This window comes from Brachionichthys hirsutus, chromosome 7 (genome assembly GCF_040956055.1).
Source record: "Brachionichthys hirsutus isolate HB-005 chromosome 7, CSIRO-AGI_Bhir_v1, whole genome shotgun sequence".
NCBI classification, from domain to species: Eukaryota; Metazoa; Chordata; class Actinopteri; order Lophiiformes; family Brachionichthyidae; genus Brachionichthys; species Brachionichthys hirsutus.
Window position 1 is genome coordinate 12,065,811 of NC_090903.1, and position 14,013 is coordinate 12,079,823.

General features: G+C 41.7%; 1 protein-coding gene across 1 annotated transcript in view; it reads left to right on the plus strand.

Moving 5' to 3' along the window:
• Window positions 1-14,013, plus strand: part of ccdc88ab (coiled-coil domain containing 88Ab) — a 42,225-nt gene that overhangs the window by 16,341 nt on the left and 11,871 nt on the right. The window contains exons 5-15 of the mRNA XM_068740941.1: window positions 4,322-4,380; window positions 5,081-5,164; window positions 5,251-5,391; window positions 6,109-6,281; window positions 9,297-9,378; window positions 9,777-9,935; window positions 10,565-10,711; window positions 10,877-11,021; window positions 11,472-11,650; window positions 12,649-12,786; window positions 13,649-13,832. Coding sequence (XP_068597042.1) covers window positions 4,322-4,380; window positions 5,081-5,164; window positions 5,251-5,391; window positions 6,109-6,281; window positions 9,297-9,378; window positions 9,777-9,935; window positions 10,565-10,711; window positions 10,877-11,021; window positions 11,472-11,650; window positions 12,649-12,786; window positions 13,649-13,832 — 1,491 coding nt within the window. The remainder of the gene's footprint in view (window positions 1-4,321; window positions 4,381-5,080; window positions 5,165-5,250; window positions 5,392-6,108; window positions 6,282-9,296; window positions 9,379-9,776; window positions 9,936-10,564; window positions 10,712-10,876; window positions 11,022-11,471; window positions 11,651-12,648; window positions 12,787-13,648; window positions 13,833-14,013) is intronic.

Genomic DNA, 14,013 nt, shown 5'->3' on the forward strand with positions numbered 1-14,013 from the left:
TCTTATTCAACTTCAATTATTATTCAACTTCATTGGTCCGATGTGATTTCAAATCACTGTTTTTAACTGTTAAATGGTGTTGACAGCATAGTTAAAAGTAAACCAGAGAGTAACTTCTCTCCTGCAGTAGAGAACAAATAAGTGAAAGCAGGTCGAGTCTGCAGACGCCTGTTCTATGAAGTTAGTCATTTTGCATCAAGGGTTTGACCTTCTGATCCCATCCATGCAATCTGATAGGACCCAGCAGCTCTAAAAGAAACTCACTTTTGAACGCTTGGCCGCTGCAGCCCTAAAGTGCTATTTGATATTCCAATGTGACCTTGATGAAGCCACCAAGGAGGGAATAAGCTAATAGTGGTGTATGGAATTTGTGTGAATAGAAGGAGAACTCTCAGCCTATGTACAGCAATTATTTGCACCGTAGCCTCCACTCATAAACGTCTAATAAATCCTCTACAAGGAAATTGCATAGTTATCTTTAAATATGGAGAAGAAGAAAGAAAAAAACTCTGCCCTGCAACGTAATAAAAACAAGTCCACATCTTTTAAGACCAAAGCCTAACAGTCTGTGTGACCCATTAGTTTTTACTTTATTACAGTATTATAACATTTTTATTGTTGTTGTACAAGTAATTTCAAGTAGTGAGTATTAGTAAAGTAGTATTAGTTCGTATCTTCACACACACACACACCATGTGGACCAGAGCAGGGAGAACACATTTAATGGAGTTCATCAGGGTTTCTTTTGCCCCTTTGCCCTCCAGCTTATCGTATAATCATTGAGTTAGCCCAGCGGTGGCTGTGGTGCTGGGCTTTGTGGCTCAGCGGCTACCAGCTAAAAAGCATTTTCCCTGTGACTTGTTTTTTCTGATTTCTTTTATATAAATACACGTGCACATTCAGTTTTTAGATTGGCTGACATTTATCTACTTGTCCCTCTCGTGCAGACACGTGTTATCAATATTGGACGACACAAATCTTTTTAGAATGATGTTTTTTCAGAAGGAACGCGCTGAATTATAAATCCTTTTTGGATGAACGGCAACAAATACTTGAAAGACATTCGGCAGCTGATGGAAAGCATATAGTTTCCCAGTTTAGAGGTTTTTGTGTAATGGCTGACTGGGTTGCGTGCTTCCTTATTCATGACACCGACCTCAGCTTCAGGCTGTCTGTCTTTGACATTCAGTTGCACTGTACAAAGCGCAAATGCCCTCAAATATAATCTAAAAATAAGTGTCAGCCAAGTCCAATCTGCTTCTCCTGGGAGACGGGTTGAATACGCCACGGCAAACCATCAAAGCAGTTTGGCTTGCTTGTACCAGATTTACCAGTGACACGCAAGTCCCAAATGACACGGTTCAGCTTTAGCAGCTTTTACACAGCTTTATCAAGTTGGGATCCTTCTCCCCAAGTTGGGCTTCACTGTAAAAAGGTGTGCTGGAGGTCATGATTGTTGGAGGTAGTAATAGTCCCTAATCTTGACATGACTGGGGGTGTGTGATGTTTTGATGTTGTGTTATTATGTCCTTCAGCTCGGAGACTTCAAAATCAGCTCTAAGCCTAAAGTGAAATTATTATTTGTGTTTGTGTTTCACAGAGGTTGTAGAGGCGTCGTCATGATTGGACGCAAACATCTCTTCCTACTAACTAACTCGCATCCTCATGCAGCTTTATAGTGGTGCTGCAGGAAGAAGAGTTAGTCACTCCGTGACCTCTCGCTTCCTGCGAGGGATAAAGAAGGGAAGGAGCCAAGGGGGTGGAAAAGGAAGCCTAGATGAGGAAATAGAAACTTCTGGGGGGAGGGGGGGGTGCAGAGGATTTCTAACAATGTTGGAGGAAGGAAGGAAGGATAGATGGCTGCACATTACATGAAATGAACGGATGATATAAGTGTGTGAAGGAAGCGATGGATGAAGAAATGAGACTAGATGAGTAACGCCTCCTTGAACCCGCCTTGGTGCCGCTGCTGGAGACACGTTTCTCTTTTCTATTTTCAACCTTGCCCGTTTGTCTTCCTCCGGCTTCCTTTCACACTCTTGGTTTCCCTATTTTTATATCCCTTCCCTCGTCTTCGTGGTGCTTTCCCTTCTCTGCCTCCTTTTTCTTTCATCTCTCGCACTTACTGTTTCTCCCTCTTGTTCTCCGTCTCGAGCTGTATGAATTATTTATGCTGTGAGGTCCCTTATCTTCCCTATGGCTCCAGTAGAGCTAAATCCCTTCCCTGACTAGATTATTCTCGTTTGGCTCTAATAGTGTACCAGTAAGCCCTGCAGACTCGAGAATTACGTTTTGCCTTCAGTCACCCTTTCAGGCCCGGATTCACTCATCTCCTCATCATATGCTTATTATCTATATCGAATATTAGAAGTTATTTGTGATTAAGCACAAAGCAATGACATCTTGTTTGATTGCACATCTCCTCGATTTGTTTTTATTCTTGGTTCAGCACTGGATGATGAAACGTCTAAAAGCCTGAATTTAGGCATCTGATAAAGCCTGCAGATAACAGCCAACCACAGAGCAGAAATAAACCTGATAATGGCCAGACCCCCCCCCCCAATTAAAAATGTGCCTGGTTTTACACAGCAATGCTTAACTTGCATTGTGACTATATTCTTAACCACATTCTAAATGTGGGGGTCCTAAAGTGGATTGATTGTGCGTGAAACTCAAGTGTTCATTTGATTGTTTCCAAAATGATCTCTGCTGAACGCCTGTAAGAGCGTGCCGTTAATGCTTGAATGTATGAGCAGTCCTGCAGGTGCAAATATTTAATCAAATTAGATTCGGCTGTCAGAGGGAAGTACACCTCATGAAAGCGGGTATGCTTGAAACGGACTATTTCTAATGTGCAGCTGTGCTTGTAAACATCCAAAAAGGACTGAGACACACACACACAGTGTCTTAGATAGGAGTGTAATGTTTTTCTCTAAAGCTTTCTCAGTTGTAGGACGGCTGTAGTTGACTTGCAAAAGTTTTATTTTCTTGGCTATGGAATTAACATAATTAGAGCAGAATTTCCTCATAATGGAAACCTCCAAACATTAGCCGGATTTAATGGGTAAATCAACAGTGAAGTCACTGCTGCACGGCACATTTCTTCACCAGCTGTTCTGCAGAACAACCTGCTGTGACATCACCGATTGTTCACCGCCAGAACGCCAACATCAAGTCTACAGAGCGCAGTCCGATTCTATTCCCTGCTATATTGTTCATTTACAGCTCCAGACGTCCCCGTTTGGGCTCTATGATCTGGTATTATGAGTAACATTCGGCGCCTGTTTGAAAGATGATTTATTGTACTTCATTACCACGTGAAGGTCGCGTTTGATCAATAAAGAATAAAGACTTGTTTGTGTATTGGTTTGAGAGGAATGAGAGAAAAGACAGTGATTTAATTATGTGGAGTATTCTGACTTTCTCAAACCTTACTTTGTGATCTGTTTGGTCATCTAGATCACCAGTTTGAAGCGTGATAATCAGATTATTTTTCTGGGAGAGGAATGTGTTTCATATGTGTATTCATTAAACTTAATTTGGAAGAATTATTTCAAATGCTTTCAAAATAAATAAAGCCATAATACTTTATGTATTCCTGCTGAAGCTGTTTTCTTGCAGTGATTAAATCATTCACTTTAGAATCCATCAGACACAAAATATGCTGTGACTATCACTAATTTAGATGAATTCTAATTGGAGCACATGAGTAACTGGGCCATCAGACCCACAGATCCAAAAAGGGAGGTCACATACCTACTGTAGACAGACAGAGATGATCACAGCTTTTATAATACCGTGCTTCTTAGTCAGCGCTGGCGGCTGTTCGTGGGTTTCAGCACTTTCTGCCCATATGTCCCAGCATGTGGGAGCAATGTAAGTTAATCGTACCGGCTCAGTGGAAAACACTGTGGCCCAGTATCAAAAGGAAAAGACTTCCTAGAGCAGAAGCTGCAACAACCTTGGAGTTTAGTTAAGTGGAATGTTTGACTAAATGCAAGTCGTGTTTATTTCTTCCATTAATGTGGCTTCTCATCTGTGAGCTGAAAACAATAAAACATTAAACCAAAGTATGCTGATCACTAAGACCCATTCTGCCTAAGACGTAGCTGACATCCAAAGGGAAACAGCAAGCAAGTAAAAGTAGGATTCGAAAGCTTTTAAAAAGGAATTACCGGCAAGCATCTATTTCCAGCCTCCTTCAGTCAACATGGCTCTCATTTTACGGTGGCAGAAGCAAAGGTTTCCGCATTATTCCACATTTAAACCACAGTGGAGAATGCTAAATGTTTGTGTTTTTCTGTTGTCATTTCTTCCGTAGAGCAAGGTCTGGAGGAGATGAAAAAACTGTTGCTGCTGCTGCTGGGCTGCGCTGTCCAGGTAAGAGCACAGATAAATTCACCACTCAATTTAGGTTCCACATCACAGGAACCAAAGAACACCCAACAGCTGTTAGGGATGGTTTGTCTTTAATCCCTGCGTCTCGATGAGGATGCTGAGTTTTCATTGGATATTACTGGATTGCTGTTGAGCTACCACGCAGTGGTGCTTCCATGTGAAGATCTTCACTGTTATCTGTTAGCTATTGGTTAATGCCAGAAGAGAGAAGTCTTCATTTTGATGAAGCCCTCATTGATTGCAGAAATGTGTTCCTCTTGTTAAAATGCAACAACAATAGCGTCATTGTACAGCTAATGCTGCGTCATGAATGGGCTACCAGCGCTTTCCTGTCATTCAGCTGTTAATCACTCCATTTCAAATGAGATCTCCGACAAGTCATCTATTGTGTTAGGAAAATAGTCACCATAGATGCACTCATGTGAGTAACTCTGATTTAATTTCTGACTTCTTTCAAAAAAGCAGACAGTTGTGCAGAGTTTGTTTTCAGTGCAGTTTTTTTCTTCATCTGATCGATCAGCATAGACTGGACCGTTTTCCTAATTATAGCTACTACTTCCTGGAACCCTGCCTTGTTTATGCAGTGTGTCGACTAGCCTGCCGTTGACCCCAGCCCTCATAACTCTTTAACATCCCAAAAATCTCTTCCCTGTTCGTCTTCCTCGCCCATCTCTGTTTACAGTGTGAGAAGAAGGAAGAGTACATTGAGCGCATCCAGACTCTAGACTTCGACACCAAAGCTGCGATAGCATCCCACATCCAAGAGGTATTTCTCTTTCATAGTTGGCAGGAATCTCCTTCTCTACACCGAGAAACAAGTCTTGTTATTGATGATGCAATGCTTGGTTTTAGGTGACTCATAATCAGGAGAATGTGGTGGACTTACAGTGGCTGGAAAGTGGAGAAATGCCCCCCGAGGACCTGGAGAACCTCTCTAGAAACCTGGCATTCCACCTCAAACATCTGGTGGATGAGCGGGACACACAGCTGGAGGTATACATTTAGTATATACTACGTATAAGCATAATGATGAAAAACGACAGCGTGCTTTTGTGTGTATTAATAGAGATTTATCGAGCTTCGTACAGAAGCTGCGGTTAAGCATGAATCGGGGGAGGTTGTCTGTTGCAGACGTGTGTTCGTTGGAGTCTGTTACAATTCTACAAACAGCAAAAGCAAATAAAGTTTACAGGCCACTTCTAATAAAGTTATGTGGAAACTTTTCTCTTCTTACCACGAGACAGCAGTCTCGGGACGGAAGGACTGAAACTGTTAACCGTTTCATGGAAGCGGGGGATGTGATTGCGTTTGTAGGTGTATGTTTTAGAGTGCATGCGTCATTGAATGAGTTTCCATCCCAGATGGTGCAGATGCCCACCACAGATATGGTTGATCTCTGTGTGTGTGTGTGTGTGTGTGCGTGTGTGTGTGTGTCAGGGGTTCTAATGGCCTCCAGATTATCACCGTATAGCCCAGCCGCTTTCAATTAAAATCCCATTTCCTGTCATGGGCACAACATCCAAGTAGGCTGAGTGTGGGACTATGGTTGTCAGTCCTTTTACCCCTGTGCCTGTGTTCTAGTTTTGGGTCATGTGGGTGTTTTGGGCGAGTGCATGGATCTGTTTAACTCTTTGTCTCTGGTGCTGGATAGTTCTGATTACTTTAGCACAGATTCAAAGTTCTATTTCTGTCTTTGTTCTTTCCTCCCAGACCATAGTTGAGTTAACCCAAGAGAGAGATTGTGTGCAGCTCTCTCCCCTATTTCCCTGTGCGACCCAGTCTCCCGGCGACTCCCCCAGCATGAGGAGGACTGAAAGCCGACAGCACCTTTCTGTGGAACTGGCTGATGCCAAAGCCAAGATCAGACGCCTTCGGCAGGAGCTGTGAGTGCTTTATCAGCTTGCACAAAGAGAATGAAGAAACCAGTGAAGCTATGTCGTTTCCAATCAGTTTTCCATCTGAACAGGGAACTTAAGGTCTTAAAGTCCTCTCAGATGTCTTCATATTTGAACTGGAGAAATGGTTGCATTTTTAGATGAATGAAAATTTGGACAAATCAAGAAGGCGTCAAATTTGTATGCTCTCAAACGCAGAAAGAGCAGGGAGGGAAGAGGGATGGATGCCAGCGGTCCTTTTCCTCCCTACATCTCCATTACTCATAAGGCATGACGGTGCATCACTCAAGGGCGCAAGTAAAGCATCTCTCATGAACCTTAAAATCTGCCTATGAATAATGGAGCTTCCTTTTTTTAAGTGCTGTTAGTCCTTGCCAGACAAAGGCTTAATGGTCAGCACAGACCGGAACCCCTTGTGACAGGGGGAAGTATTTAAATGTAACACACACATAATAACTGATGTAACAGACCGCCTGGGGCCGCAGAACTGCTGAATGATTTGAACGGGAATATATGTTGGCTATTTTCAACCTTTGTGAATTAAACCAACAGAACTAAACATAAAACATGAAAAGTCTGACTAGTGGCTAATTGCAGGCATTCTCATGCAAAGCTCACGCTCAAATGAAATGACTAGTCTTGATTTGTAAACAGAGGTACAGCTATTATTCTCTCCCATTTAGCCAAATAGACGGCAAACAAGAATAATGGTTCTTTTGTATAGAGCATGGCTAACTGGTTGGTTGGTTGGTTGGTTGGTTGACTGGAACGCATGTCTTGTGTCTGGATATGTTACTTATTGTGCTTCGGGGTTCTGAAAAGGATAGATATCCACACATTATGCTTTTGTCAATGGACCTAAACGGGACAGAACAACACCAGATGAGCCAATCAGTCGGTTTGTTGGTCGGTTGCTATGGTCTTCTTCTTCTTGGTGTTCTTTATTTGGTGTGGTAGAGTCCTTTAGAAAAACAACATCGGCATGTGATGAATGAAGAATAGACAAGAATGGCTTTCATTCTCTTTCTCTGATGTTATCACATGATGGAAGTTTCTTCTGTGTGTGTGTGTGTGTGAGTGTGTGTGTGTGTGTTTGCACACATGTTTGAAGAAATCCAGAGGGGATTCCACAGTGGCCTGTGTTGCTCATGTTGCTGCTGACGCTACTGTGTCGTGGCTGTTTTTCCTCTTCCTGCTTAACATACAAAGTTTATCCCCACAAAGCACATTAAAACTAATATTTAGCTCTGCTGACAACGAGGTTATCTTTTCATCCCTATCAATTGTCTCGTGTTTTTGTCAGCGGTTTGCAGACACTGCAGAACTGATTTCCATGAAACTTGCTCAAAGGCAATGGGCTCGGTGGGAACATGTAAAGTTGTGTTACAGGCCTGAATGAAGGAAGCGACCCAGAATCCTTTTGTGTTCTCGCTTTCTTTAACATTTGTTTTTTTCCAACATATATATATATATATATATATAAATCGGTACAGTTACAATTAATGCCCATTTTCCTTTTATAGTAACTTGGATAATATTCTCATTTACAAATGTGAGTAATACTGATTGTCTTTATTCCTTTTCATAGAAGGGTGTCGTGTTTAACAAGTGTTAGTCTGTGCTTTTTCTGTTGCAGAGCATTTTAAACCATTAACATAAAGCGCAGAGTCAGCTGCATCCATAATATGAGCCTGAAGCTAGTTTGGTATTGGGCTGACAGGTGTTTGCGATTTGTGGAGGGGGAGCTGTGTCGCCACAGGGAGGGGCCACATTAGAAGGAAGGGGGTAAACTGGTGGAATGAAAACGGAAGAGGATAAATATCCTGCCGGCAAATCAACTCCCGGTTTTCCAAATAATGTGAGCTGTGGGGGGAAAAAAGGAGGCAATAATGATAATGGGGAGAGCGTGCAAAGAAGGATGCCTGTTCCTAATTGAGATGCACCCCAAGACTCCAAAGTGATGCACCCGAATAAGCCATCAGATGTTCTGTGGAGCAGTTTAAACGCACACACGCACAGGAATGCAGACATTCAGGCTGTGTGAAGGAAGGATCCCGGATCCAACGGAATTTGCACGCACACAAATGTTATTTGCAAACATCAAATGTGCAAATTCCCTATTACACTTAAGTAAATGGAATAGGAGAGTGTGTTAACTGTTGTGTAGCAAGCCCGTGCTGTGCGATTAAAATGATTGCTGTTTTGTTAAGCATCACAAGATGTAAAAGAAAACTGTCCTTGCTCCTTCCTTATCTGTTGTTTTTCCAGAATAGAGAGAGAAGGAGCAGTTTGAGCCTCGGGGGTGATTTGCATGCGTTAACCCCCGAAGTCACAGGGTGCCGTATTTTACCCGGTTGTTTTCAACTGCTGCCTTTTGACCTCTGTTTGTCAGCCTTGCTTTCCTAATGTGACGTCCAAAAGAGAAACGGTTCATTCGTAGCTGTATTTAAGAGCGAGAGACACAGGAAAGACGTTTTGTTCTGACCAGGCACAATGGGCTGTTTTTACTGAAGGGATTTGGTTAATGGGTTGATTGATGATTTGGAATCAATATTTTTCTAACTTGCCAACAAAAGGCTTCTCATGCTATACCATGTGTCACGCTAATGAACATGCCTTTAACCCTGAACAGAAATGAAATAATCTGTATCTGAAATCTAGCTCATATTTTGAGAACCTCCAACTTGATGAACAAGATGACATTTCCACTACTGCTTTAAAACAGATCTTATAAAATGTACAGAGTTTAGCTTTTTGATACTAAAATAAAGATGGTGCGGATACACGGGCAGACTAGTTAAATGTAACATCGTTTACAACTGTCAATAATTAATTTCTAATTAAAGCTGTGAAAGGGAAGGGGCCCTAAAGGAATGTTCTGTTAATACTCTGATACACTCACAAACATATTATTTTTATTGTATTGCCTAACATCTAACAATATCAAAGAGGAACTTTTGTTTCTTTGTCTTGTGACTCCTACCCCTCTCTATCCTATTTCAGAGAGGAGAAGAGTGAGCAGCTTCTGGATACCAGGCAGGAGCTTGAAAACATGGAAGTGGAGCTGAAAAGACTCCAGCAAGAGGTAACGCCTCACGACAAGCGAACCTGACAAACAAATATTCACTTCACATCCCCCCCCATCTGCTGTTCCTTTCTCTCGGTACTTTGTTTCTGCAGCGCTGACAGGCTTTAATCAGCTAGCCTGTGACTTAGCTCATTAAGGGCTATTAGAGTTATCTATAGCCTCGCAACAGCCTCACATGGTTTTTGATTTGGTGTGGGTGGCTTGGCTAAAAGACTGAATGCTGCAAATGGGGGGGGGGGGGGGTGGTGAGTTAAGTGTGTGTTTGTGGAAGTTAATACTGTGGAAAAATAGTAATGAGTAATTCATCTGTCGTTTTTGATCATTTCACATCTCATATATTCATGGTATTTGTTTTCTCACGCTCATACGTTATATTTGTGCGCCCACCGCTGCAGAGCTACCAGTTGCTATCGGATGCCAGGGCGGCTCGGGCCTACCGCGATGAGCTGGATGCACTCAGAGAGAAAGCAAGCCGCGTCGACAAACTGGAGAGCGAGCTGAGCCGTTACAAGGAGAGGCTTCACGACATTGAGTTTTACAAGGCCAGAGTGGAGGTACACACACAAACACACACACAACCCATGGAGACACTCTTTGTTTAAGTACATCCCTGGGATATTTTAGCATGATGTGGGCTGGCCTCAAAGGAGCAAACTATTAATTGAGACTTGAATAGGTCAAATTATCGGTACCTTATAGCCATTTTGTTAACGGAACATGCAAGTCTGTGTAGGTTCTCAGTCATCAAGGTAAATCAAGAAGAATCAACTGGACTTAAAGTTCTTTTTTGCTCTTCTTGAAAACATGTAAGATCCTAATAATCGTCTCCATTATTTATATTATGTAAATACAAGAGGACAAATTTTTAAGTGCTTAACATGCATTTGTAGTATCTGAGTGTGAAACAGAGTATTTGTATGATATAAAATATATTATTCATCTATAAAAAAAACAATCTAGACTTAAACTGTGAAATTTGGGTCAGGTTTTAGTCAACTATGCAGGACACTGGCCATGTAATCACATATTTGTATTTATTTATCACGATACAGCATACACTATTACACTACACTACTGATTCCTGTAATGGAACATCAAATGTAATGAACTTTCTCTGAGGTCTCTCAGGAATCTTTGCAGTAGTTCCTGTTTGATATTTCTGGTGCGATGGTGTTTTTGGTAGGAGCTGAAGGAAGACAACCAGGTCCTGTTGGAGACTAAGGCCATGTTGGGGGAGCAGCTGGATGCTAGCCGGACCCGATCTGACAAACTGCATCACCTAGAAAAAGAGACTCTGCAGCTGAAATCCAAGATTCACGACCTGGAGATGGTGAGATGGTGCATTTATGGGTCAATGTTAAAGGAGAGATACAAGGATTGTAAGAAAAAGAAGCTTTCAAATAACATAAAAAAACAATTCAGGGATGACGAGTAGCGGTGTTCAGTTCTTCGTTTGGGATATTTCTGTATCACGGTCTAGCTCTGTTATCTCCAGGAACGGGATATGGACCGTAAGCGCCTGGACGAGCTGTTGGAAGAGAATCTTGTACTTGAGATGGCCCAAAAACAAAGCATGGATGAGTCGCTGCACCTGGGATGGGAATTGGAGCAGCTATCCAAGACACCAGAACTGACTGAAGGTTAGAAGCCAGGATCCAATTAAAATCATTTAAAATTGACTGGCAGCGAGAATAAGAAACACAAAGGAGAGAATGTGATGTTGAATTGAGACGTCATGCAGCTGAGAGTCACCAGAGAAGACCTGAAGAGCCTACGGAGCCGGTACGGCCAGCCTCCACTGGGTTTTCTTTCCTCTTGGTTAAGACCTTTAATTAATATTCGCTAGCTCTTGAAGGATAATCTATGCGTTCGGATTATAAAAGACGTTAAGAGGTCTAACTAGCCAGGGATCTGGATAAAAAGGCTTTATGTTTAGGTGGTGGAATTATTTGTTAAAATGGCACTTAAAGCCCTTAAGACGACAAAGTTGAAGCCCTGGGCCTTTGTATTTCATTTGGAAAAGCCAAAGCCTAAACACAGTTGGTATGTGGTTTTTAAACATTGATGTGTATTTTCTCTCCTTGATTCAGTTCCTCTGAAGTCTCTGGGTGAGGAGGTGATTGAGCTGACCTCAAGTCGCCTACTGAAGCTGGAGAAAGACAACCAGACTCTTCTTAAAACTGTGGAAGAGCTCAAAGAAGCTGCCAGTCAAGACACTGTGACAAAACTGGCCAAAGTCAACCAGGAAAATCAGAGGCTGAACCAGAAAGTAAGGGAAGGGCAGTTCGGGAGAGTTTTTGAGTGGATTGAAATATTGCTTCACCTTTTTGCCTGATTATTCATTCATGTTGAGGAAAATGTTTTTTAGATTAAAATAAATTATGCATTAGTTGGAAAATAAATAGAAAGTAACTGATTTTCTTCTGTAGGCGAGAGCATGCTTGTAGTACTTGCACGTAACTTCAATAAATTATTTCTGTGAGTCATCTCAGATATAAAGAGATTAACTAACATAACACTTTGCAGCCTGGGTTAGAACTGCTTCTTAACTTTTACTTATCTGTCTTATCAAGATTAGCATTTTGGACCAACACTCCTCCCTATATATATCACCCTGAAATGCCTTCGGACTCTTCACATAGTAAAAGTGTGTGGGGCGTGGGGGGGGGGGGGGGGGGCAAGCATACAGAGATGGGCGGCCAGGAGAAGGAAAGGAAAGCTATAAATCCCACTGCAATGCTTTTCTCTTCTAGTTTTTGACACTCCAGCACCCCTCGATAAGAGAAGTCTCTCAGCTATATTCAAAAATATAAGCTCCTGTCCTGGTTTTTTGGATAAAAAGTGTGAAATTGTTTTTTCCCCTCAGAAAGATATCATGTTTAGTAAGGAATTTATTTCAGAGTCATGCAATGTCTAGAGCTAAAGCTCTAAAACTAAATAAAATTAAATAAAACTAACAGCAGCTATATATGGACAGTGGATATAATCTAATTTATTATACCTCTGTGTTTCTAAAAAACTAAAGAAATTAACATGTGTATTTTGTTTGCAGAGTTTTAAGAGAAAATGTGTATATTTATTTGTGTCATGGCTTCTTTTTGACTTCATCTCAAGGTAGCTTGTACCATGAAACATTGACAGCGTTTAGAAATGTACCACGATAGCATTGATGCCGCAACATCCTCATGCAAATAGGTGAACCTGTTGAAATTTGATTGTAAATCCACTTAAGATGTTTAAAGATTTTACTTGAATCATTTTGTGCAGTTGGAGCAGCTGCAGAGCGAACAGGCTGCGGACAGGGAGTCGCTGCACAATGCCGAGTCACTCGGTACCGACCTGATGAAGGAGAAAGCTTTACTGGAGACGACTCTGGAAACACTCAGAGAAAACTCTGAGAGACAGGTGTGCACACAGATTGTTATAAATCTTATCTATAATGTGTGCCTGCTCTGCTAGTTGACAAACTTGATGCACACAACCTAATATCTTGTAGAAACGGACTTTTATGAATGTGAATCACATCCAGCAGTCATGCGCTTTCATGCCGTTTGCTGGACAAGCATACAGTCAGATACCCAAAACCAATCAGACAGACGGGGCTTTGAGAATGAGCATCATACGGCCTTTCTCTATTGACAAAGCCTTCATTGATTTTCAGGAAAATCCAAGAGAAGAACAGCCTAAACCTAAACTAAGCTGTGTAATTTATTAAAGTCTATGGCGAATGTTTCTTGAGAGAAATCTTTGTGTATTAGAGTTGAATGTTTTATTGATTGAATAGACTTCGGGCATGGTGGCAGTCCCTCGTTGTGTCTACATAGACTCTGTTAGACCCAAATCTGACAACTTGGATTAGTTTAACCAGCTGATTGGTAAAAATCTGACATTGATGAACTACTAAGCCAAAGAAAAAAACGACCTGCTGCACTAACAGAGTTCTCTGGGTAATACTGTCCATTCGCACCACTTGGCGAATGTCAAAAGCCATTTAAAAAAAACATGACGTTTAAATTAACCCGAATTTTATATAATCTTTTATATCTTATTTCTGCTTCTTATTTCATTATTAATCCGATTAATCAAAACCGCAAACTAAAATAGAACACTGGGACTCGGTTGTCATTAAAAGCTCTGACTCCAGGTACCAGCTCTTACACAGATCAGTGATGCTACATGAAGCTAACTGTGCTACAGTTCATGTGTAAGTTTGTCATGTGAAATGTGAGCTTAGCCTTTCATTGAAACTCAAATCATTGTTCCTCAGCTAAAGGGTCTGGAGCAGGAAAACAAGCATCTGGCCCAGACGGTGTCATCTCTGCGTCAGCGGTGCCAGGTTGGCGCCGAGGCCCGTGTCAAGGATGTGGAGAAGGAGAATCGGGTCCTCCACGAGTCAATCTGCGAGACAACAGCCACACTTAATAAGATGGAATTTGAAAGGAAACAATTACGTGAGTGACATGCTCTTGAATTTATTTATTTTGTGTGGTTCTAGGGTCTTTTTATGATGGGAGTTGTGCATGGGTTAGGTTGGATGCAAATCTCCATGTCGGCATAAATCGTCCTTCCGCCACCCATCCAAACAAATAATTTCTCAGACTTATAGACCAACATCTTCATAGATGACTCATT